The sequence below is a fragment of the Mchenga conophoros genome, linkage group LG7 (genome assembly GCF_057382185.1).
Source record: "Mchenga conophoros isolate Kocher_MC1m ecotype Shallow Benthic linkage group LG7, M_conophoros_male_GT1.1, whole genome shotgun sequence".
Classification (NCBI taxonomy): Eukaryota; Metazoa; Chordata; class Actinopteri; order Cichliformes; family Cichlidae; genus Mchenga; species Mchenga conophoros.
The window spans coordinates 20,378,772-20,405,860 of record NC_140532.1 but is presented as its reverse complement, the minus strand read 5'-3'; the positions used below and the strand labels follow the sequence as shown (position 1 = coordinate 20,405,860).

The 27,089-nt window shown below is 41.1% G+C and overlaps 1 protein-coding gene across 1 annotated transcript in view; it reads left to right on the top strand.

Moving 5' to 3' along the window:
- syt12 (synaptotagmin XII) overlaps positions 1 to 22,704 on the top strand; it is a 29,265-nt gene extending 6,561 nt beyond the window's left edge. Inside the window, exons 2-8 of the mRNA XM_085282818.1 lie at positions 8,688 to 8,748; positions 9,303 to 9,496; positions 10,386 to 10,790; positions 16,107 to 16,322; positions 18,090 to 18,210; positions 18,720 to 18,853; positions 20,953 to 22,704. Of these exons, the coding sequence (XP_085138944.1) occupies positions 8,703 to 8,748; positions 9,303 to 9,496; positions 10,386 to 10,790; positions 16,107 to 16,322; positions 18,090 to 18,210; positions 18,720 to 18,853; positions 20,953 to 21,126 (1,290 nt within the window). The 5' untranslated portion in view covers positions 8,688 to 8,702 and the 3' untranslated portion in view covers positions 21,127 to 22,704. The remainder of the gene's footprint in view (positions 1 to 8,687; positions 8,749 to 9,302; positions 9,497 to 10,385; positions 10,791 to 16,106; positions 16,323 to 18,089; positions 18,211 to 18,719; positions 18,854 to 20,952) is intronic.
- The last annotated feature ends 4,385 nt before the right edge of the window (positions 22,705 to 27,089 follow it).

Here is a 27,089-nt window from a genome sequence, read left to right as displayed (position 1 = left end):
TGTACAAATTATGAAAGTACAGTTAAAAGGTCAAAATCTATGCACTCCTTCACATTTTCTAATAATGTCCAATGGGCCGGATTGGAGTCTTTGCTGGGCTGATTCTGGCCCCCGGGCCTTATGTTTGATGTAATGTTTGATGTACCTCCAATAATATGTATATGATTCTGAAGCATAATTACACACGAGTACATTGAGTTTGGATACTTTTATATATTTGACTATACAACTTGTGACCTATTAAGCTACTTAAGTAGCATTATCATTTTTAAAAAGCTACTTTGGGGGAAAAAAAGTATCCCTCACAAGATCAAGTTTAAATTCAAATTCAAATTCAAATTCAAATTTTATTTGTCACGTACACAGTCATACACAGTACGATATGTAGTGAAATGCTTGGACAACTGCTCGTGACCTAAAGAAAACAAAAAAAGGAAAGGCTATGAATAAGATAGGAAATAAATATGCAAAATTAAAAAGGGTAAATTTAACTAGGAAGGAATAAAATATAAATTAAGGTTAAAAATGAAATAACTGTACAACACAAATTAGAATGAAGGGTAAATTTAACTGGGAAGAATAAGATAAAATATATAAATTAAAGTTGAAAATAAAATAACTGTACAACAAAATACACAATACACAATATAGAACTATATAAGAATGTATGAAGAAATCTAAATATAAATAAATATATACACAATAACAGCAGCTGTACAAGTATTAACTGGAAATGAAGAATATAGTGACCAGTGTTGTGCAAAACCAAAGTCCAGAAAGTCCAGTGTGTGTGTAAGAACTGTATGTGTGGGTCAGTACTGTGTGGTGGTGTGATTGAGAGACCGTATCGCCTGCGGGAAGAAGCTCCTCCTCAGTCTCTCTGTGTTGGTCTTCAGGGAGCAGAATCGCTTTCCTGACCTCAACAGAGAGAACAGTCTGTTGTTGGGATGGCTGAGGTCCTTCACGATCTTCCTGGCCTTGGTCCAGCACCGCCTGCTGTAGATTGAGTGCAGGTCAGGGAGCTCGGAGCGGATGGTGCGCTCAGCTGACCGCACAACCCTCTGTAGAGCTCGTCTGTCCTGCATGGTGCTGTTCCCGAACCAGGTTAAGATGTTTCCCGCCAGGATGCTCTCTATGGTGCACGAGTAAAAGTTCCTGAGCACCTTGGAGGGCAGTTGGAAGTCTCTCAAGCGTCTGAGGTGGTAGAGACGCTGTCGGGCCTTTTTCACCACGGTGTTGATGTGACAGGACCATGACAGGTCCTGCGTGATGTGAACTCCGAGGTATTTGAAGCTGTCCACTCTCTCCACTGGGCACTCGTTGATGACGGGGGTCTGGTAGTTCCTCTCCTGCTTAGTGCTGAAGTCCACTATCAGCTCCTTTGTCTTACTGACGTTTAGAAGGAGGTTGTTCCTCTGGCACCAGTTCTCCAGATTCCTAATCTCCTTCAGGTAGGCCGTCTCGTTGTTATCAGAGATCAGGCCCACCACGACGGTGTCGTCAGCAAACTTGATGATGGTGGTGGAGCTGGTAGTGGCCACACAGTCATATGTGTACAAAGAGTACAGCAGGGGGCTCAGAACAAACCCCTGGGGGGCTCCAGTGCTGACAGTGGTGGAGGCTGAGACATGTCCGCCCATCCTTACTGCCTGTGGTCTGCCAGTTAGGAAGTTGGAGATCCTATGCAACTCCACTTTTCACATAGTAAATCTGCAGTATGATGACCATGACCTCCTGTGCTTTTGTACTGTAAAAGTTTTGAGTTTGGTGTTTTGTTCTTTAAACTCAGTGAGTGATGGAGTTGACTGGCTCCAACACGCAGAGTCTTCTTGCCTCCACTGGCAACGGCCAGTGCTGACTTTTTAAAAAGTGGCGCCGGCTACTTTTACTTTACTGTGCCGTCCAAACCAGAAAGTCAAAGTGCAGCCAGCTTGGAAGCAGACTGATGCGAGGAGGCAGGACAGAAGGAACTGAATGGACAAATATTACTTTGCTGACTCCACACAGGCCGCTGTGTTGGGTTACATCACACTGTTTCACAGAAAGCGGCAGGGAGGAAGTTAATTTGATTATGAGCCACTGGGCAAGATTAAAAGCAGAATTGATTGATCAGTTATTGGGAGAGCCAGGGAGTGAGAGAGTACCGGAGAGTCTGACAGGCCTGCGATCCCCTCCCCCTTCTTCTTTTATCCCTTCCAATGCTCATCTGTTTCCTATTGGTTTCTCCAAACAGACATTCATTCGTTATGTTGAAGCATCATCTCTTCTGTTATCTCATTGTTTTACCCGGTTATCTTACTTCACTGTTTATCTATACTCTCGCCTCTTCTTTTTTTGTATTCCTCTGTGTGTGTGTTCCTGTGTGGGAGAGGGAGACCATAAATCCATGTTCTTATTGATCACGCCTGTTTTAATATGCGTCTAAGAGAAGCCATCATTTCCTTTCTTCCTTGTTGTTTGCAGCAGCAGCTGTGCCGTAGTTATATCCAGTGTGTAGAATCTTCCTCTCTGTGAGCAGGTGTGTTACTTCTTTGTGTCTGAGCTGAATTTGTGGGTCAGATACAGATATAGAAGAGGCTGCTTGGTTTGTATGCAGCAGCTACAGTGTGTGTTTCTGGCTCTAGGTCAGACCGCACAGAAACCAAAATAACAAAGTGAGGTTTTCATGCTTTTAAAGTGTGGGCACTCATATGGAAATTATTCATAACTGAGTATTTTTCTTATTGTAGGTAAGCTTCATGATATCGGTTCATGTATGTTTTACAGTTTCTAGGATGTGCTATAATTTTTTTTCTGTTTTGAGGACCGTAATTTTGTGTTTTTCAAGCCCCCAAAAATGTAAATTACAAACTACATAGTGATTTTGTCACAGTGGGACACACAGGTGTATTTATGGAACGGATCCAAAAGAAGAGATGGGTGAGCATGAACCTGGGCAGCAGCAGACCCTGACGAGACTTAACATGAAGGCAACAGACGACCCGATAAAGAAGAGTAAGAGACAGAGGACTTAAATACACAGGAGGGTAATGAAGGAAGTGGAAACACCTGGAGAGACACAGCTGACACAAATGAACATGACACCACAAAGGGAAGTAAAACAAAACACACTGAACATGGAAACACTAGACTCTTCAAAATAAAGCAGGAAACATGGAGAGACGCAGACATGACAACACAAGCTTGACAATTAAAACATTGAATGGGGAGAGACTAACGCACAGGCAGAACTGAAAGTAAAACACTGAGGACAAGACAGATGACATAGAGGACAGGAAAGGACTTGACTCAGGAGACGTGGGAAACAAAACTAGAATAAAACTCAACCAAATCCTAACACAAGAACCTAAAATACTTCCAATATAACATAAGAAATCAAAATTTTTTATTATTATTTTTATTTTATTATTATAAACACTATGTTACTACAATGGTCGTAGCATATCTATATATCTTTGTTTCCTAGCTCTTCCTAGATGCATTTATTAACTTGGATAAAACTTACTATACAAAGTACTTAGGGTACCAAGATTATTAACATCTATATCACTTTTGGGAATAAGTTTTATAACACTAAAATCCTTCAAATTATATATATTATGTGTAGTAGCTGATCTGAAGACGAATGGCGACATTACGTCTAAGTTACATGCATGTGTACATTGTTGACATTACGTCTAAATTATTTGTACGTTTATGTTGTTAACATAGCGTCTACGCTAGATGTACATGTGTGATGTTGATGTTTTGTGTACATTGTTTTTTGTGAATATGTTTTAGTTTAGTCTTTTGTCTCACTTCAGGGGTCACTGGAAGGTCACTGGAAGGCATTGTCATGCATATCTTTAAAATAAGTGTTTTCATTACTGAAGCTAACAAGTGCCAATGACCTGTAGACCTAGTTTTTATTAAATATAATTCAATTCAGTTTTATTTATATAGCACCAAAGCACAACAAGAGTTGCCCTAAGGCACTTTATACTGTAAAGTAACTATCATACAATAATGCAAAGAAAACAGAGAAAACCCCAATAATCATACGAACCACTATGAGAAAGCACTTTGGTGACAGTGAGAAGGAAAAACTCCATTTTAACAAGAAGAAATGGATAGATACCATATTTCTAAGACTTTTAGGAGAGAGTACAATAACCTAATTTTTAAGTGAATTTAGAAGCAGAATATTAGAGGTCATCCAGGTCTTTATGTCTTTAGACATTCCTTCAGTTTAACTAATTGGTGTGTGTTACCTTCATGAACAAATAAAGTTGGGTGTCATCTGCATAGGAGTGAAAATATATCTGTGGAACTCCATAATTAACTTTAGTTTGCAAAGAGGACTCTATTTATTTAAACAAACTGCTATGATAGAGAGCTATGATACAAACCACTGCACTGAAACCTGACTGAAAATCTCCAAATTACTACTGCCAGCTGGAAGGCCTGTGGTATGTGACTGAGATAGGTTGATCAAATTTAAGATTGAAGCATTAATTAATGGTATGATTTCTTTGAACAGTCTTGTAGGAGTGGGGTCTAAGAGACATGTTAATGATTTGGATGATGTAATTACTTAAGTTAACTCAGAAAGATCAATCAAGAAAAAGAATTCACCGACACGGTGCAGAGCAGCTGCCTGAATACTACTCCCACAGAGGTCGATTATCTTGTCAATAATTTTACATCTCCACTGTGTACGACTCTGGAAACAGTAGCTCCACTGGAAAAGAAAGCCTCAAATCAGAGGAGGTTGACTCTCTGGTATAACTCTCAAATGTGCACCGTAAAGCAGATAACTCGCAAGCTAGGGAGGAAATGGCATCTCACCAATTTAGAAGGTCATCATTTAGCCTGGTTTGCTGCTTTATAAAAAAAAAGCCTTTCATCACTGATTGAGGAAAATAAGAGTAACCCTATGTTTTTCTTAAGCACTGTAACCAGGCTGACAAAAAGCTGTTATACTGCTGTGAGTCTCAATCACATACAGCCTGAGCAATAATATGTGGGTGACAAGACCATGTGCACAAATTCTCTTGTCACAAATGATAAGGGTCCGATCAGGACTGCAGTCTTAGTGCCTGGAGGAAAATCAAATCTTCACTCTTTCCCAACAAATCCAAACACTGTGAGATATGAAGCTTAATAATATGTTGTTATAGTGACAAGCATGCATTATGCTTAACTCCAAACTTCTGCTTGTTTTAATTCTTCTCATTACAACCTCATTACTGTTTCAGTAAATTATATTTCGCAGTTTTTCACTGTTCCATCGCATTAGTCTCATGCCACTTAACAATTATTTTTTTGCAAGCTGACATTATGACAAGATACTCATTCCATGCCTTTTGTAGTAATTAAAGTCCTCTCAGCAGAGCAGAGCAGCTGTGCTCTGTGTGCAGTGAAGAAAGAGAATATGGCTTTTGGCTGTTTGAGGAAAGTTATGAGATTGCAAAATCTCTGCAGCAGTGGTGAAATAAATCTTAACAAGTGGGAGAATCGAGATTATGTGGGCATGAAGATGACACATCGGCGGGAAAGCTGTAATGCACACTTTCACCTTTCCCTTCACAGCCGTGTGCTAATAAGCTGTCAGCTCAAATCGAAAAGAGGAAACAGCAGCACATCTGATAACGAGAAGAAGACATCGGGGTTCAGGCTGCAATTTTAAAATATGCTGCCATCTCTTCTTCTGTTTTTCTCTTTCTAGCTACTCAGCTTTATCGCATAGATTCCTTCCTCATTAGATCGCCTTCCTGGAACAGAGACAAGGAAACCGGGAATGAGTGGTTTTAAAAGCAACAAATGTCGCAAGCCAGAATATATTCTCTTCTGTTGAGGACGATGCATGTGAATTCCACCTTTGAGCTGAAGACTGCTTCTGTGGTAGACATGTATCAATGAATGCGCATGGGCACAGATTATTTCTTTCATGCTTTTTAGGACATGGCGTCAAACCTACCTTCCAGCAAGATATAGTATCAGACATATAGTTGCACAGTGTGCTGTAGCTCCTCTGTGGTCCCCCATGATCTATTGCTACTCATGACTCAGTCCTGTCTGTGCACATCTGAGGAAGCACAATTCAAAGACTTGAACTGCCAGTTGCAGGAACATTTGGTGATCAGTGCAATACTATTTGTGTTGTACTTATTGCAGAAACACATTGGCTCAGTTAAAAACTTTTTTTTCCTTTTAGCTTCCATCCATCCTCCCGTTCATCCACACATCAATTTTTGCAGGGAAGCAGCCCAAGCAAGATGTCCCTCTCCCCAGCTATCTCCTCCAGCTTAATCTCTCCAGCATATCCTGGGTCTACCACGGGGATTCCTCCCAGTGGGACATGCTTCAAACACCTCACCCAGGTGACCGCCGCTGCCTCCTTTTGATGTGGAGGAGTAGCAACTCCACTCTGAGGCCCTCTCAGATGACTGAACTCCTCATCCTATCTCTAAGAGAGAGGCCAGCCAGCCTTTGGAGAAAACTCATTTTCACCCTTGTATCTGCAGTGTCATTCTTTCGGTCACTACCAAGAGCTTATCACCATAATGGGGTGAAGTGGCCTCAGTTAGAAAAGCGTGGAGTGCCTACTCCAGGGTCAGGGAGAAGCTGCTTCCCCGAGTGGAGAAGTTTAAGTATCTTACGGTGTTGTTCATGAATGAGGGCAGAGATGAGCGGGAGATTGACAGACGGATTGGGGTCCTGGATGCAGTGATGCGGATACTGTTTGTTGTGGTGAAGAGAGACCTCAGCGTAAAACTCTGGGGGACTTTGGTTTGGAAAGTTTTTCTCTAGTTTCTGCCACTGTGCTCTCTTGCTGTGAGTCATTTCACATTCACATCGCTCACTAGCTGTCCCCAGTTTGGGTACTTATATAATAAGGATATTACTTACCTTAGGGTAAGGAGGAAAGACTACTAAGTGTATAAAGGTTAGAAACAACCTTGAGCCATTGTGTTGGATGATAATTGGACTTTATCCTGTGAACGTACGCCACAGAAATGCAGTGAGCATGTTTTGTAGTCTATTTCTGTTCCCAGGAAGCTGGACATCATTATTCTGCCGCCTTAAACCCACTGAGGCGTCGGAACACCAACGCTGCCTTATTGTTATTTACAAAATCCGTCTGAGACCTTGTCTTGCTCTCGCTCTTATTCCCTTCCACACTCTCTGACCCTTCTTCCTCTTTTATGCTGCTTCTGGACCTCTTCTACACTCACACGTTACCTTAAGCAGAGCTGAGCTGATCTGAATCATGCTGGGCCCTGATAGGGAGGTGGTGCTTGGAGCTTCCTTCTCAGCCAGAGATTCCGTGTGCTTTGCTAATGGCACATCAGCAGCTGTCAGTGGACCCTGCACTGCGTCAGCCAGCATGACTGTGGTCTGCAAAGCGCTCAGCAGAACTGACACACACACACACACACACACACACACACACACACATCCTGCAGCCCCACCCCCTCCAGGCCTTTTTTCTATATCATTAGTGTAATGCTCCCATTTCCCCAGTGCTGCTCAGATATGGGGGAGATTCCAACAAACTCGGAAGGAGGAGGGGGGAGGAATGAGTCACGCACCAGTGACAATGTTGGGGGTTTTTTTTCAGTTTGCAGAGGAAGAGAGGGGTGCAAGAAAATGTTGTTTTGTCCTTTGACAACAACGCCTGCTGCCATTTAGAGAAAAAAGAAAACCATTTAAATGTAATATCTTTTTATTGTTAAGTGGACAAAGGATTTTTCCTCCTATCTGGCAGCTCTGGGCAGGAGGAAAATTGGAAGATCTTAGAGAAGATTCATGGACATAGTGAAAGAGGACATGCAGAGGGTTGGCATGACAGAAAATAATGGATAAATGGTGCAGCAGAAAGCAGAACAAGAAGAGTTAAAGAAACTTCCCTGTGTGCACATACAATTATAGTGCACTAACATTCAGAAGTCTGAGCCCTGAGGTTTTTGCCATTCATTTGAAAAGAACGTGTGTCTATTTTTTTATTTTTTGAAATTCCCACGTTTCACACAACAACAAAAGTCACAGATTTATGTCTCATAGTTCAAGCATGTTTTTTTCTGAGTACTGCAAATAATATATATATATGAACATTGTTATACAAAGGTTTTCCTGTGTTGTGAGAGGAGTGTCAAGTGCTGTAATTTCAGGGAGCATTTAAACCTGATAACAGGCTTCTCTCCTTGAGGCTAGCGGCTTAAAGCTAACCACTAATAGCACGAGCTGTCCCATACTCCAACCAAACTGTAACCAAGTCACTTCATTTCCCTTCAGCTTCTCAGAAAATAATCCCCTTTCATCTTTTTTTTTGTTTGTTTTGTTATTGTGTTGGATCCGGAAGGCACTCGTGAAGGGATGTTTTCCTGCTGATGACCAGATGAGAAAACACTGTAGAATTTTTGCAATATATCATTGGTCATGAACACCAAACCTAGTTATGCACCAGTGTTACCAAGCATGCATCCTGTTTATGCATTTTGAAATGGCAGCAGATGTCAAGAGTTATTAAGGATAAATAGTGTAGTTTGTCTTGTGGCACAAATCAGGTTTATGTAAACACATTTGCTTGACGGTTATTGCCAGCACGGTTTAAAGGTCATTTAAGTTACAGTTTGCAAAATCATATTAGATGTAAAAAAGAAAAAGAAAAAAAAGGAACTTATTGTTTGGTTGGGTTCTTGCAGGCTGGCTGCAGCACCATGTCCTCGGCTCAGAGTGGAGATATATCAGGCTACCATCTGAGTGGTGAGTAATTGTTTCTATACTTACTTTGTTTGAATACCTTTGTGTGGATTAGTGTTTGACAACCGCACTGTTATATTTGCACAGACCTCATCTCACATGGAGGCAGTGCTGTTAGAAAGCAGTTTACATTGTTCTGTAACTGGCTTATCACAAGTAGAGATAAAGCTGGCAAAGTCCTCAAGAAGTTTCAATTCAATTTTTAGGAGTCCAGCTCTGTGCAGGCTTCCAGTGCCTTTATAGATGCTGTAGCATTTAATTCAAACTGGCATTTTAACTTGTTTGTCAGATTTTTGTCAGATTTGGTTCCCAACCATCTGATTTACATAAAACTTTATGTGCTCCGACTGACTCCCAAAGCCACCACTTGGCATTAAATGACAAGACCTGTAACAGTGGTGACTGTGCTCAGTCACTGGGAGCTGTTCGAGATTCCTACTCAACCTGGTGTTCTCCCAGTCTGTTTGCGATGATCAAACTATGACTTTATGTAACTACAGATGAAACAGAAGTTTATAAGGAATTCTTTAAGCATTTGTTTTTTGTATCTGTTTTAGTGGTGCGTAACCCGCCGGGCTGGGAGGTTGGGCTCTACCTGGTGGGCTTTTTCGTACTGCTGGGCCTGGCTGGGCTTAATATCTGGAAGCTGTGGAAATCTGGAACTTTTCCAACGCCGTCTCCTTTCCCCAATTTTGATTATCGATATCTGCAAGAAAAATATGGAACCTCCTTCTCGGAAGTCAGACAAAAGGTACCCGTACAATATCAAAAACTAGAAAAAATACCTGCAGATTCACGCCGAAGCAGAGGCAACTTTGGTGTCAATTACAAGTAAGAATCTGATTTTTTGAGATTAGTTATATAACTGAGCATAAAAAAAAAGCTGAATGTCAGTTTCTATTACAGGTACATTCTGCAGTGATTATTAAAAATAAATTATTTCACTTGACAAAACTAAGAATAATACACTAATAATATTAGATTTATCAATAGTAACACACACATATTTCTATGTTACAACTTTTTGCAGTTGTTTCTTAGCATTATAGCGTAAATCTGTGGAAATGAATGCAATTTGAATTAATTTGTCCAGTCTCAGTCTACTTTTTAATCTAACTTTACCTTATTTTTTATTTTCTTTGTTTTTCATCACTTTTTTAAAATCAGGACCACTACTATGTATCTAATTGCTAGAACAAGGTTTATTAGATAGCTAGCTAGCTATATAGCTATCTCACTAGCTAACTATCAAATAAACTTTGTTCTTCTGTAGCAGCTGATGTCAACAAAGGTTATGTCCAATACTCATTAGTTTTTTTCTTTAACACAGTTTTGTGGAAAAACTAATTTATTCATAATGCATATGTAACAACTAGCATACAAACAAAAGTGCATTAAAGTTGCTAAACAGCGAGCTATTCCTCTGAAGAGTTGGTAGAGACCAGTAACAGAGCTAAAAGACCATAACAGGTGAATTATTACAAGTATAGCCGCTCCCTGAATCCATTCTTTGCTGACAAGTTCATGTTGTCAACCTAAAAGTTGCCATCAGATGTTTCCATGTCCTGTTTCTCAAGTGAAAAAAATCCTTGAGGTGTTAAAATGTTGTTTTGTCATTTTTTTTAATCCTCTACTCAAAGAGAGTGGCAGCCAATAACCACCGGCGAACCTCCACCACATCCAGCCGTAAGCCTAGTCTGGCCCTTGGCGACACCCCAGATGGCTTCAGGGACCTGGGCCATTTGGAGCTAATGAGTAGAGAGTTGGACCCATCAGGCATAGCTCAGCTCAACCGATCCATCTCTACCGACTCACTCAGCTCAATCTCCTCTATTGCCAACAACTTTGGTAATGACTTCACTGTTGGCCAGCTGGAGGTGACCCTGGAATTTGAACCATCCAAGCACCCGGGCCAGGGGATGGGATTGCTCCACATCACCCTGCACCAGGGCAAAGACCTGCTGGAGAAGGAGGAAGGCGACTTCCCTGGCTGCTTCATCAGAGTCTCACTGGGGCCAGAGGAGATTAATGTGGGAGTGACAAGGGTAAGGAAACCTCTGCCTTCTGGTATTTTCATACTATGGGAGACCTCATGGAATCTGTGTGATAAAAAGATACATTTTAGAATTTCTTATGTTTAAATAAATGAATACAAAATGTAGGTTTCATTTCAAGGTAATTTGCTTTGCAAAAGGTTTGAGGGAAAATATGACAGACCTCAAGATGCTGTGTTTAATTCATCTAGAATGTAAAATGTCAAAAAGGACAGTAAAGGTCTTCACAGTACTTGTTTTATATAATAAATAATAATGGCTTTCAATGGAGTTTCACTTGTAGAAGGTACTAATGGTTATTTTTGTTTTTTAGTACCTCATAATTATAATTAAAGTGGGACTCTGTTTTTTAAGGGGAATGGCTTTCCCTGTTATGTTTTTTTTTAAAAATGTTTTCTAAATACTTACTTTTTTGCATTTGCTAATTAGCATTAAACAGAAAGTAGTAGGCCAAAAGCAGGCAGAATACAAACTGGCAAAAAGACTCCAAAGCTCAAAGCAAAAATCTGTCAAGTTGTTCAGGGTGGAGCAGGAGTACTGAAGAACTAATGAGCAGAGTGGGAACAGGGATGTGGAACATCAAGTGATGCAGCAGGTGGGGAGGCAGGACAGATGTGAGGACCTTGTGTGACGACAGAGTTACAGCAGAGGAGGCAGATGACCCACAGATGAATGATATAAATAAAACCATGACTCACTGGTGAGATATTTTACACGGTGGCAAAGTTGATGAAGAACCAGCTGCCATGGCTAAAAATGACCATTACAAGTAATATAATGTTTCACAGATATAAAAAAGGACAATAACAGCCAAACCTTAAATTTGAGATAAAAACATTATTTATTAACAAGTTAATCAAAGCGTGAAAGCAAGCATCATACATAGCTGTGTTAATGTAATGTAGCGAACACATGTATCATGACAGCTGCGGTGTTCCTCGTTAGCTTGCAATAAAGTGTAAAAATGTGATGGGGGGCCTTTTTTTATTCATGCTTTTGACTGCTAAAAGAGCGAGTTTGTGATGCTGGAGGACTGAAACTAAACGAAACCAACGGATGGCTAATTAGCACTTAGTGCTGAGATGACTGAACTTAAGATAAAATTTGCTTCTGATAAATTCGTGGAGGAATAACGTGGCATCGAAAGCCTTCCTGCTCAGTGAGGGCAGTTTGGGCTCCCTTGAAATGTGTTTAAGATCTCAGACCTGGCTGAATTTTAGTCAGAGACAGTGATACGTCCCTCAGGAGGAGATGCTCGATCCTGCAGCTCGACAAGCCAGTTCTTCCCTGTCCGTCAGAAGAGCCCATTTCATTTGCTTGAGTGGACAATCCCCCGAGAGCTGCAGGAAGGTTATTTCACATCTTTTACTGGATCAAGGATGCCTTTAATGTCTCCAATGGGCAAGCCTTTCTTACAACGAGCAGTAACCCCAAAAATTATAAAAGTACATTAATTATCTCACTCGGAAGAATAGTGCTTTAAAGACACTGTAATTTGATGAGCAAGACAATGCAATGGCACATTCTGCAGTGTTTTCTTTTTTCTCAATTAACTTTTCATTTTGTCATTTAATGGAGTACATAATGACTTCTATTGGAGTGTAACACTTACCAGCCAGTTTAGATACAGTTGAACATCTATTGTTTAATCAGTCAATTAGTGCATTTAGACAAGACAAGATGACCCGCTGAAGTTCAAACTGAGCATCAGAATGGGGAAGAAAGGTGATTCAAGTGACTCTAAACGTGGCATGCTTGTGAACCAGAAGCGCTGGTCTGTGTATTTTAGAAACTGCTGATCTACTGACATTTCCCAGCAAAACCATCTGTACGCTTTACAGATGTTCTGAAAAAGAGAAAATATCCTGTGAGCAGCTGTTGTCTGGGTGAAAATGCCTCGTTGATGTCAGAGGTCAGACGAGAATGGCCAGACTGCTTTGAGCTGATAGAAAGCCAACAGTGATGCAAATAATCAGTCGCTACACCCAAGTTATGCAGAAGAGCATCTGAATGGACAACATGCTGAACCTTTGGCTACAGAAGCAGAAGACCAGACCAGGTGCAAATCCTGCCAGCTAAGAACATAAAACTGAGGTTACAGTTTGCACATTCACAGCCAAATTAGACAACAGAGGGTTAGCAAAACGTCGCCTCGATTGCTGCTGCAAGTCAGAAGTCAGCATAAACAAGAGGAAAGCATGAACCCGTCCTGTCTTGTATCAGTGTTTCAGGCTGTTGTTGGTGGTTTGATGATATGGGGGATATTTTTTTGGTATACTTTGGGCTTCTTAGTACCAACTGAGCATCATCTAAACACCACAGTCACAGTTCACCCATCACATCTACCCATCAACTACCTCCAGATCAACGCCAGTAAAACCAAGGAACTGGTGGTAGACTTCCGCAGGCACAAGCATTCTCCACTGCAACCACTGAACATCCAGGGTATGGACATTGAGGCTGTGGACAGCTACAGGTACCTTGGTGTTCATCTGAACAATAGACTGGACTGGACTCATAACTCAGACGCCCTCTACAGGAAAGGGCAGAGCAGGCTGTACCTGCTGCGGAGACTCAGGTCGTTTGGGGTGGAGGGCCCACTCCTGAAGACCTTCTATGACTCTGTGGTGGCTTCTGCTATCTTTTATGGTGTGGTCTGCTGGGGCGGCAGCATCTCTGCTGGGGACAGGAAGAGACTGAACAGGGTGATCCGAAGGGCCAGCTCTGTTCTAGGATGCCCTCTGGACCCAGTGGAGGTGGTGAGTGACAGGAGAACGGCGGCTAAGCTGTCATCCCTGTTGGACAACATCTCCCACCCCATGCAGCAGACTGTGACAGCACTGAGCAGCTCCTTCAGTGGGAGACTGCGGCACCCACGGTGTGGGATGGAGAGATTTCGCAGGTCTTTCCTCCCCACTGCTGTCAGACTCCATAATAAAGACTTTAACTGATCAAGCACACACATCCACACATATGCAATAATACTAAGTGCAATAATCCTTTCTGTCATCGTTGTATTTTTACTCAGTTGTATATAGTATTTGTATTTGTATTCTATTTTTATCTTATTGTATATTTATTTTATTTTATTCTACTGTATATAGTATTTTATTCTATTCTGTACAGCTGTGTACTGTATTTATTCTTATTGTATTCTAATTTTTGCCTCATAACTTTTGCACTGTCCACTTCCTGCTGTGACAAAACAAATTTCCCACGTGTGGGACTAATAAAGGTTATCTTATCTTATCTTATCTTATATGATAGCTGCTTTCATAAAGATAATGTGCCGTGTTACAAAGAATCATCTCAAATTGGTTTGTAGAACATGACAGTGAGCCTGCTGTAGTTAAATAGCCTCCACAGTCACTACATCTTAATCCAAAACAGTCTGAGTAAATCAAATTAAATCATTTCAGCTGCTCACTTGCTTCATTAAGAGCATTAACAAAACATTTACTTGTACTGCATTCCATTATAGCTTTTGTGGTGCATTTGCTTCCTGATAATCTACTTCATTTTTAGCTTTCCTTTAAATTCACCACTAGAACAATTTCATCACGCTCTTAGTAAGAAGCAACTGTTCTGACAAGAGAAGAAACAAGGCGTCGTTCCCGCCATCTGCTACACCTGGCGCTCGCCTTCTGCTCTTGGCACTAACGCTGCCAGAATATTCACACATTTCTTCCACGCTGTGAGTCATCGCTCCATTGTGGGGCTGTGGTTTTGTGCAGGCTTACACGGGATGCCGCGGGGACTCGTCGGTGCCCCAGTTTTAGTTGCCGTGCCGTTCGGAGGGGTTTGATCTGACGGTGATCATAACAGGAGCAGCCGCCGATGCAGCAGCTTTAGTGTCTCCCTCTTTAATGTCAAGGGAAGACCAAAGGAAATGCTGACATCAGCTTTACTCGCTCCGATGGCCACGCAGGCCTCCCTCCACCCACCCCTTGCATCTATGCTTCCTTTTGCTCTTTTTTTTCTTCTCCAGCGCCTCTCTGTGCTGTTACTGCTTTTGTTTTGCGTTCTGTCAAAACCCCCAAGCCCCCACCCACCCAAATACCCCGTTTTCTCCCTCTTTTCCTCTCATTTATTTGCTGTCAGTTCTGCTTGCCTGTCGTGTTGCATGTAACAACGTGCACACACACCTCTCTTTCTTTCTCTCTTTTTATTGGGGGCTTACATCTCCATTGTAAAAGTGATAAAGCTAATACTGCAAGCAGGTAGTCTCACACGGTGGTGGAAGGCTGCTCAAGATGCTTTGTATGTTGTATGTTGCTACTTTTTTCTCTGGATCCCGCAGGTGCTGAGCAGTTATGATGCTATTCAGTTGGTTGATATGAAGCACAATCCAAGGTCAAGCCGCACAAGCTGATTTGTAGACCATTTGCTCTGCTCTAAATTCACATGTCCTCAACGCCGCAGTGCGTTGTCGTTTTGCTGTTCATCACTGGAAACCCCAGGTGACCTCGCGATCTCGGTTATGATGTGTTTGTGAGAAAGCTGCAGTGTTTTTATTTCAGACACATTTAGCAAAAATATTCATGCTGGATCTCATACTTCGAGAACAAACACTGGTGTGTGTGTGAGTTGGGGGGGGGTGGCTATTATTAAATCTGCTATGTTACTAGTTGCCTGGTAACTTCTGACCGCATCGGTTTCCACACATCCCCTCAAGACCTGATGACTTGAAATTACCATTACAACTGTAGCTCTGGCAGCCTCTGTCTTTGATCTTAAGTAGTCATGGTGTGGTTTGCTTGTCAGAGGCTGTTTTCCACATTAAAATGTGTTCTAGATGACAAGAAAAGGAAATGAATAGTGGTTTTGTAGCATTTTTTTCTGGTATATAAACAAAAAAGAGACCTTGTGCTCTTATCACGTAAGCTTCTTTAATAGCAACACTACAGGTGGCTGTAGCTCAGGTGGTAGAGCATGTCATCTACCAATTCCAAGGTTGGGAGTTTGATTCCTGCCTGCTCCAGTTTGCATGTCATCAGATCCTTGGGCAAGATGCTGAACTTCAAGTTGCTCCCTGATGTGTCTATCCAAGCGTGAATATTAGATAGAAAGCACTTAGTGTAGAAAAAGCTGCTTGTTTGAATGAGGCATAAAGTTGTAGAAAGCACATTGAGTGCTCAAGTAGATTACAAAAGTGGTATTTAAGACTAGTCAAACATATTACACATTCCTCTGAGAAGTATGGTGCAGTTGCACATTCTGTTTGGTTTATTTTCCATTGTTGTTGCATCATTGTGTGTTTTGAGTTTGGAATATACAATCCTGCAAATTGTCCACCACCTCCAACAGGTCCAGACAAATGCATTCACCGTGATCTTCGATGAGCGCTTCTCCATCCCCATGGATTCTTCCAGCCTGGAGGAGTACAGCCTTCGCTTTGCCGCTTTTGGTATCGATGCTGATGAGAGAAATATCAGCGCAGGCGTAGCAGAGCTCAAGCTGTCAGACTTGGACCTGACCATCAGACCATTCAACGCCTGGCTCTATCTTCAGGATGTCAATAAGGTGTGTTGATACAGAGAGAGAGACAGAAAAATAATGCTGGAACTGGAACATCTAAGTTCTGTCCTTGCAACGTTTCAGGAAGCACAGCGGTGTCTGACACCATCTGCTGGACATTTAACAAAACTACATGTCAGATCCAAACAGAATCAAGGTCAGGTCAGTGAGGGTGCTTCCTAAATGGACGAAGCGTACAGATTTTTTTTAATTCTATTGTGAAAACTATGTGACAATATCAATATAAAACTAATAGATACAATTTACCATGATAGGTTTAGTGGCGACAGTTTAACAGGATGGGAGAATCATTGTTATCTCATCACTGGATCAAATCTTGTCTAAAACTAAATCTAACAGCATTATTTTTTTTATTTAGAAATCAACATGTGTAATATTTTTCAATAACATATATAAACAAATGTGATGTAAAGCACATATATTATATCTTTTATTCTCAGCAAAACTGTGTCCTCAGTGAGCTGATCAGAGAAGCCTCATGCTGTGGAAAAAACGATGAACAGTATCCACAGAGCCTGGAGTGAGGCGCTGCAATAATCACATATATTAAAGATATTTAATTATGAATAATTAATATTCAGTTGAGTACACTTCATTTCTGTTTTATTTATAAAACTATTCATAACAGCAGTTATTAACAGCAGTCACCTCCAGTAGCTTCGCATTGCAAGATAAAGACCTTACAATATTTGATAGAAAATCCCAACTATGCGATGATCTGCTATGAGCAAGCACTTGGCGACTGTGGGAAAGGCAAACTCCCCTTTAAAGGAAGAACCAGGTTCAGGGAGGGGCAGCCAATCTACTACCAGTATTAGGGCAGTGAGGGGAAAGACAGGAGATAAAAATGAGAGCTTAGAGAGACAAGGACAAAACGAACTATTGGAGGGAGAAGTCAACGACATGTGGCAGCGATATATGCACACAAGGGGAGTAAAAAGAGGGATGAGGAGGAGTGCTTAGTGCATCATGGGCAGCCTGAGCTTGTAGCAACACCACAAAATCATTTATCAAAAAGGAAGGTTTGGAACCTAAGCTTAGAGTAGAGAGGGTGTCTCTCTCCCAAAGTCAAAGTGGGAGTGGATTTCACGGGAGACGAGTTGAAGCCTCTGCCTCCTATTCTACGTTTGGAAACTCTAGGAACCACAAGTAAGCCTGCAATCTGACAGTGAAGGGATAATATGACACTTTAGGGTCATTAAGACGGGATCCGGTTGATTATTTAATGCTTTTTATTTGAGAAGAAAGATTTTAAATTCAATTCAGCCAACAGAGAGAAGTCAGCATGAGAGAAATATGATCTCTCTTTCTAGTCAGCACTATCTCGGGGTGTTTTGGATCAAACGAAAGGTATTCAGGAAACCTTTACAACAATCCGATTACACAGAAATTACAATAGTTCAGCTTAGAAGGAATAAACGGATGACTGTTAACCGTGATTTACTCATTTTGACAAAATGATGAATTGAAAATTAAATGTTTCAAAACTCTATACATTATGCACTAACACTATGCAATGAATATATAATTTTAGTAATTTAGACTTTCATTTTCATATATTCTTAATTGAACTAGAAACGAATTTAAAGACTGTGTGTAGCTCCTTAAAATTAAATAAAATCCACAGTAGTAGGAGTTCTGATTCGCCATACTCCAGTCAACACGTTACAGTCATTCTGTCGGCGCATCACCTTGACTAGAAATGTATGATGTTGTATTTAATGGCTGCCATGCTCTGGTTTGACCCCACAGGCAGTGGATGCAGTCGGGGAGATCTTGTTGTCTCTCAGCTATTTGCCAACAGCAGAGCGTCTCACTGTGGTTGTGGCTAAGTGCAAGAACCTGGTGTGGACCAATGGCAAGAACACCGCAGGTCAGGGATGCTTTTTGTCTGCAGGGTTGTGTTTCCTTTCCATCATTAGAAGTTAACCTGAAGTGTGTGCATGAGCGTTTTGTTTTCTTTTTCGTGTCAGCTGTGCAGTGCATGTGTATTAATGCCATTAAATCTGTGCCGTTCTCAACACGCTAACATCTTGCGAACAAACAAAATGCTTATTGATTTAATAACAGCAGCCTGTCTATTTTTATTCAGTAAAAGGACTAGATGTTATACTCCCTGTTAATGCATTGCTTTAAATGAAGAAAATCTTGAGGGATGGCTGTTATGAGGAAAGGCAGCCCAGAAACTTTATGGAATTTCTTTAAATAGTGTGTCAACTGATAATGGTCACACTGCCTGAGACAGCGAACCACACTGAAACACCGCCTCCAGAGCTAATTCTGTATACAGAGCTGTGAGTCTACCTGATTTGTCTCCAATGAGGAATTTAGTGGATGTTCTACAAACTATTCACTCTACCTTCACTCCTTCTCCTTCATCAGATCCATTTGTCAAAGTCTATCTGCTGCAAGATGGCAGGAAAATCAGTAAGAAGAAGACTTCCACCAAGAGGGATGACACAAACCCCATTTTCAATGAAGCCATGATCTTCTCTGTGCCGTCAATCGTTCTGCAGGTATGTTTCAGACCATGATTTATTATTTTCCAGAATAAGAAAATGTTAATAGGAAACATTATTAATTAGTAGGAGGGAAAATTAAAAAAAAAAAACACAAGTTTTGCAGGACTTAGGCTTCTTTTTGTCGTTACACTATTATCTATCTCAATCTGTGTTTTATAATCCTGTATGTGCCCTCTTGTAAAAGTGATAAGGGCTTTCAAGTAAATGTGCAATAAATTATAAGTATACAAATAAAATAAAGCAAAAGTTAATATGTATATGCAAAGATGGTAGCAAGTCTAGAAAGGCCATTTTTATTAGCTGACTAACACACTCACAAGGGAAATATTAGCATGCTAACTTGAGGCCAGTGGCTACGATGTTGACTTGTCTTGATGCATTCTCAATCATTCACGTTAGTAAATCCCAAAAGCTAATTCTGTTCATCAGGAAATAGTGTTTTCAGAGGGAGAAACGTTTCATCAGTCATCCAAGTGACTTCTTCAGTCTCAGCTGACTGCAGGTTTCCCCAACCTTACAATGATTCTAGATGAGAATACTCTTAAAAAGGTGTTTAAATTCACTGAGAAGGCTCATTCATACAGTATGAGAAGTCTAAGACCAGGCAACAAAGGAAGTTTGACTTACTTGTTGTGCATGGGAAGCCACAGCAAAATACGGAGAGTGTCCTCAGCGCCCAGAAGAGAAAAGGATGCCACACCGGGCATGTGGACAAGTGGATTAAAAATCTGCCTGACAGACAACTCACCCAAGCAGAGAAAAACATCCTTTCAAAAGGGTTGACGCAGAGACAAATCCAGCTAGTGGAACTGATCGCAGCCACAGCCGCAGACATAGCAGCAGGGCAACTACAGACGAAAGTTTCGGCCGGTCTCAGCAATGCAAATACCCCAGCATCCAACATCAGCGTGGAGGAGAGGAAGGCACTAGCATCACTTGTGTTCAAGTCACTGAAACATTAGAGGTAGTTCATAAGAGATTACAGGATGACCCCAACCTCAGCAACAGGACCACTCTCAGCACCCACCAAGTGTGTTTGCTTTTGGAACGGTGTCTTAATTCCACCTATTCAGGTATGTGGATGACACCTGGGTGAAAATGTAATCTCAGGATGTACCACAATTCACAGATCACATTTCCTTGGTGGACCAACACATCAAATTCACCAGGGAGCAAATGAAAAGTGGCAGGTTAGCCTTCTTAGACTGTGAGATTTCTATCGCTAATGGTGGGCATTTAAAAGTTGATGTGTACCATAAACCTACCCATACAGATCAGTATTTAAGGTTTGACTAGGGCCAGGGAAGCAGAAGAACATCACATCAAAAAACCCCTGAGTAAATATAGTTATCCCAGCTGACCATTTATTGAAGCGTCTGATTGGCAGTGATCCTAAGCAGACTCCAACACCTGAAGACTCCTTAAATTAAAGGAAAGCTTGCCTAAGAGTGTTCAGAATGTTTTGAAGAATAAAGGTTGTCATACCAAATATTGTTGTTTGTATATGTTTTAATTAGTGCTGTCATAACGCCATAACGCCACAACGCCATAACGCGTTGACGCCGTGCAGCCCTACGCACGGGGCAATCGGCGCTAACTCGCTAACGGGGATTTGCAGCGTTATTGCGGTTATGCCGTTAACGTCATTTTAACGAGATTAACGCTGACACCACTAGTTTTAATAAATCTTTGCATCCATTTCCAATTTTACTAGCAAACAATAAAACCATGAAGGGTGGCTTTAGACTTTTGCACATTACTGTATGCTGGTGTGGTTCTTTAAATCTTTCAGTCGTTGGTTCTCAAGTGCTGGAATAACCAACAAACTGAAAGATACATTGTTCAATGGTCTACATATATGATGGTGATATAATTGAAATCCTGTAGTGGAAACTATGCCTTTAAAATGCATGGATCATTCAACCCCCACAAAAATAATCTGTTAGAAAAAGTGCAAAAGCGTATCGAGATATGGTCAAATTGTTGTTGTGACACATGTATTTAACTAATTCCATAAAGATTTAGATGAAGAAAAAAACCCAGCTGAATCCTGCTTAGAGAGAAGGTTATGTAACCACGTTTGTGCTCTGCAGGAGCTCTCTCTGAGGGTGACGGTGGCAGAGGCCACAGACGATGGCCGGGGTGAGAACCTTGGTCATGTGATCATCGGCCCTGAGGCCAGCGGGATGGGAATCACTCACTGGAACCAGATGCTGGCAACTCTGAGGAAGCCCGTGTCCATGTGGCACCCTCTGCGCAGGATCTAGTCACCTCAGAACATACCTGACCCGATTCGAGTACAACACTCACTTCTTCAAATTCCTTTGAACTCTCCCTTTGTTTGTTGCCATTTTTACATTGCATAAGTTATATGTCTCTGTAACAGAGACATTATCACCCTGGGTTGTGTATATAATAAATGAGTTTAGTCACCTCTCACTTTCATTATTTTGTCTTCATTCTCTCACCTCGAAAGGGAATTGGTCTGAAATCCGACTCTCCTCCAGTGAGAGGACTCGAGTATGTGGATGTATATATTGCTGCCTTAAAAGTCGTGATCAAATGTTTTATTTTCAAATTTGAAAAGGAGCCCGGCCTTGGCAGATGCACTCCCTCCCTCTGCATGGTGCGTGCGCTGGTAGAAGCCGATTGTAAATGTTTGGAGAATGAGCTACTGGATGAGAGGTGAACTTGTTTCTCTTTCAGGAAAAGCACCCATTTGTCTTTTCCCATCAGTCACTGATTGTACCTTCTTAATTGAATCGGTTCTAGAATTGAGATGGGTTAGCGCTCTTGGATTTGATTATCTTATATTTGTTAATAGTGTGGTTGATTAACATTAGCGGTTTTGGTATGTTCAGTATTAATCATGCTTAAATCCAGGTACTCTTATCCAGGTGAAATAACTGTAATTTGTAGCAGTGGTTACAGGGTGGTAAAATCAGAGGTAATCAGCATATAAATATCATGCTATGTTGTTCTACTTTTACCACGATTAACGCAATACTAATTGTATAAGCATATTAGGATGTGTAAATACTGCAGTATAACATTGTTTTCATTTAAACTTTTTCTCTTCTGGGTGTAAAAGACATGTTTTTCATATTATGACTACTAATAAAATGCTGAACACCATTTGTACAACTCTATATTAAACACCCATGTCATTGGTGATTGATGAATTATTGTTATTAAAACACCTCTGGGAATTTAACCTTTGATGTGGAGTGTACTAACCCCCTGAAATGGGTTTAAAGTTTCTTTTACGTTAGAGGAAACATCTTGATATCCTGCGTGGTTTTCACTGGCCACTTGTTACATTCATTATAGCTGTTGTTGTTAAAACTGCCCAGAAACATCCCTGGCCAAAAGCAGGTGGTGGTGGTGGGCGGGGCTGGGTGTTAAGTGGAAGTAATGCCAAAACATTCAAATGAAGACAGTGTGACAAGAACCTCGTGAAGGTCAGGATGTCAAGATGGCTTTTGATCAGTCTCAGACATTCTCTACAACATTGTGCAACAGTGCTTCTGAATGTGAATTATCATGTGACGCAGCCGCTAACAATCTTTTGGATTTCTTTCTTTTTTCAGACATGTTTTAGGTCAAATTATGATTTATAACCTCACTTTGAACACACCTGTGGTCATGTAATGGGCAAAAGTTTCCTACTGTGCCAAATAATGAAGCAATATTTTCATTTACAGTCAACATTGGCATTCAGTTTGATGAAGTTGTAACTAACATTCAGCCATGCATGAAGTTATTTAGCATTTGATGTGAATGTGCCTCATTAATAAAATGTATTGTGTGAATGCCGTTTGAAATAAAAAGTGATTCAACAGTTACTCATGAGCCACTTTATCGTCATGACTTTAAATTGCAAATTTTTGTGAGAAACCTCTATAATGCATCTGTAGAAGTTGCATCTTAATATGCTCATCTTGGGTTTAGAATTGTATTAGTATCCTGTTCTTCATCAGGAGATTGAGATGCCATTGCTGTTTTTGTGTTTTTCTGAGTACTTCCGAGAACAGGTTAAACAATTTCTATTTGTTTTACTGGTTACAGTGATGAGTTGATTGGTAAAAAGTGATCCCATTGGTGCATCTAAAAAATCTATACCTAGACTGAATGCAAGAAACATGTAATCTAGAATATTCTAATTTGGTGATTTGAGAACCCATCAAAACTGGATTTTTAAATTCATACCACAGGTGCATCTACTAGGACTCTGAGGCGCAAGACTGGTAGGCACCAATAGTTTTAACATATAATTTTTCACACATAATTTTTGTTTTTTTTTATAGGGCAGCATGGTGTCACGGTGGTTAGCACTGTTGCCTCACAGCAAGAAGGCCCTGAGTTCAAATCCACCATCAGACTGGGGTCTTCCTGTTTGGAGTTTGCGTGGGTTCTCTCCGGGTACTCTGGTTTCCTCCCATAGTCCAAAGACAAGCAGTTAATGGGGTTGGGTTAACTCTGAATTGTGAACAGGTGTGAGTGCGAATGGTTGTCTGTCTCTATGTGTTAGCCCTGCGACAGACTGGCAACCTGTCCAGGGTGTACCCCGCCTATCACCCTAAGACAGCTGGAGTGTGTGTGTGTGTGTGTGTGTGTGTGTGTGTGTGTGTGTGTGTGTATACCCCTTCTCTCGCCAGCTGGGATAGGCCCCAGCGCTCTCTGCAACCCTGAAAAGGCTAAGCAGTAGCAAATGGTTGGATGGTATCGAAGGCTGTGCTAAGATCAAGCAAAATGATCACAGAACAATTTCCTGCATCAGAGGCCATTAACAGATCCTTATAGAACCTTAAGAGAGCGGTCTCAGTGGAGTGCTGCTTTTGAAAAGCAGACTGAAAAGGATCAAAAATCTGTAATCTGCATAGTACGGACCTGGTACCCAGGTACCATGACCTAATGGAAAACTCTGAAAATGTTGGCGAAGATGGCAAAGTTTTCTATTGAAGGCTGTCCACAGTGGGACTCCTGATTAGGGAGGAAAAAGGAAGGTATCAAGAAATGAGTAGCGATGCTACTGACTATAACATTAGGTTTGATAGCAGTGTGGCAAATTTCTGAAATAAAGGACACAGGGTGGGATGCATTTGGACATCAGGCAATGACCCATTTTCATTCTTTCATTTAAAATACTATTCACCGACACAGCCTCTCCATCTGCACACCAAGCTAACACTCGAACACATAGCACAAACGTCACAAAAGTAATGACCTTAAACATAACTAATGCTGAAAAGATGGAGACACGATACAAGGGCTGCCACAAATTGTTATTTTGATAGTCGACTACTGACAGATTATTTTTGTGATTGTTCGACTAATCAGATCACGCATCCATTGGACGTAAAACGTACAGCTTATTGCACTAGCATGCATCTGCTCTTATATAACTATCATTAGCTTACAGCTAGTGTTTAAGGTATGTGCTAACTAAAAATAAAGACAAGATGATAGTTTATTAAACTTTTAATGAAATTAGCAGATTGTCCCAGTTGAGTTTAATAAACTCAGCCGTCTGCTCCTTGCTATCTAAAATATAACAGGACACTTGAGTAAATTCTTTACCATCTCACACTTTTGTTTAATCAGTTTTCTGTTTGACGTTTATTCAGCTGTGTGGAAACTATAACTTTATTCTCAGCCAAAATGATTTACTCACAAACAAATAAAATACTGAAAAAAGCCAAACAATAACATTTTTAAGTTATCTAAGTGACCTATATGTCATGTTTAACCTGAGTAGCGAAAGACCGCGGGGGTCTGAAAACGATGTGCCGGGAGTTCGCTGTTCTCACCTGCTCTAGTGAGCCTTGAACCCCCGACTAGGTTTCAAGCTGGTGGGTAACAGACATCTCCAAAAACGTCACAGCACTTTTGCAAATATGGGACGTCTTGATAAATCGAGCTGATATTTTAAGGTTACACAGTTACATTCTCGCCTGAAAATATCTTAAAAGTTTATTTTGTGACCCAGAAAGAATAATATTAAAACTAAGTAGCTGCCGCCATTGTTGTAAACTGGAATTGGCTGGGTCGTGCTATGAATTCTGGATACACCCAACCCATCCTTCACATCTAGGGAAAAGGAGGACACATTTGTCCAGCCGCATTTGGGGGAGTCGTTGAATTTGGACAGCCTGCGTTGCGTCGCTGTAACGTAATCTGTCTACAAATGCGACCTCTGAAGGATGTGGCCCCTAAATTTGGACACAGCTACGATACCTGAGATTGCTGCTGCTGCTTCTTCTTCTTCAGTCAGTGCGCCCCAGGGCAGCTGTGGCTACAATGTAGCTTGCCATCACCAGTGTGTGAATCTATGTGAGAATGGGTGAATGACTGAATGTAGTGTAAAGCACTCTGGGGTCCTTAGGGACTAAGTAAAGCGCTATACAAATACAGGCCATTTACCATTCTTTGGTGTTTAACAGCAGCTGGCATCCTTGTACATGCATTACTGCCATCTTCTGTTTCAGTCCATTATTACACCCTTAAATCCTAGTACTTATTCCCGCATCTTTCAGGACGCGTGGACTATTAAATTAGTCGTCGACGATCTCGACGTAATCGTGACTAGTTGACTTATCGTGGCAGCCCTCGTGTTACAAAAATAAACTGTGTGTGTGTTTTGGTCTCTCTCCCAAGCTAATGTTTCTAGGTGTGTGGTGTAGGCTCCTGCTATACCAACTCGGGCCACATCACCATTTCAACTGACATCAGGTAAGCAGCTTAGCATGTATGCTGAAGTTGTTTAGAAGCACTTCACTGCTCCTGCCCCTGATTTCTACTGATATTTGAGGCTAGTTCTTTCATGTTGAGGCTAGTTCTTTCATGTTTATCCCTAACAACACTGCACCTGATGGCACTGTGATTCAAGCATTAAAGTAGCTCATCACCCTTGCTGACGAATTGGCCTAGCACTCAGGGACAAGTGATCCATTCAAACCTTTCATGGAACAGTGATTTGGTAGATGGAGTGGTAGTGTGTCTTTTCTTTTAATCATGTTGCAGTGGCCTTCCTGACTGTCTGTGGATGCTGCTTCATGAGAAAATTTCTTACACTAAAAATTTTTACACTGCTCTGTCCAGGACCATCTATCTGTATCGCTAAATAGAGCAGAAAGAGAACACCTAACAAGACGACCTACAGCCCATGATGACTCTATGGACAGTACTTAAGTTAAATACAATAATGAGTATGTTGAAAACCTAGACAGGCGAGACATAAGCCTGATATATTAGGAGAAAAACAGTACACTATTTATTTGTAAATATTATATTAGAGTGTAGCATAAACACAAGGGATTTTATAGAAAAATTATTAAAGTTATGCAACACGTTCTGAAATTAAAGCTACGCAACTCTTTACAGTAAGCTGAGGAAATGTATGTTCATTGTGTATGCTTTTGTCTCCTTGCAACTAAAATAAAGGCGTTGAAACTCGCTACTGTGTCTCACTTAGCTAGCTAGTTAAGTGATACACTAGCTAATCAGAAAGAATTTATTTATCCCCTAAGGACGTTATTTACGGATTACCTTACAAACACACATCAGAGAGAGAGCATATTTCTCCAGAGAGCATATTTCTCCTGTTTTGGCTTCCCTTCATTGGCTTCCTGTTAAATCTAGAATTGAATTCAAAATCCTGCTCCTCACATACAAGGTCTTAAATAATCAGGCCCCATCTTATCTTAATGACCTTGTAGTACCATATCACCCTATTAGATCACTTTGCTCTCGCTCTGCAGGCTTACTTGTTGTTCCTAGAGTATTTAAAAGTAGAATAGGAGGGAGAGCCTTCAGTTTTCAGGCCCCTCTTCTGTGGAACCAGCTTCCAGTTTGGATTCAGGAGACAGACACTATCTCTACTTTCAAGATCAGGCTTAAAACTTTCCTTTTTGCTAAAGCATATAGTTAGGGCTGGACCAGGTGACCCTGGATCCTGCCTTAGTTATGCTGCAATAGACGTAGGCTGCCGGGGGATTCCCATGATGCATTGAGTTTTTCCTTTCCAGTCACCTTTCTCACTCACTATGTGTTAATAGACCTCTCTGCATTGAATCATATCTGTTATTAACCCCTGTCTCTCTTCCACAGCATGTCTTTTATCCTGTCTTCCTTCTCTCACCCCAACCGGTCGCAGCAGATGGCCGCCCCTCCCTGAGCCTGGTTCTGCTGGAGGTTTCTTCCTGTTAAAAGGGAGTTTTTCCTTCCCACT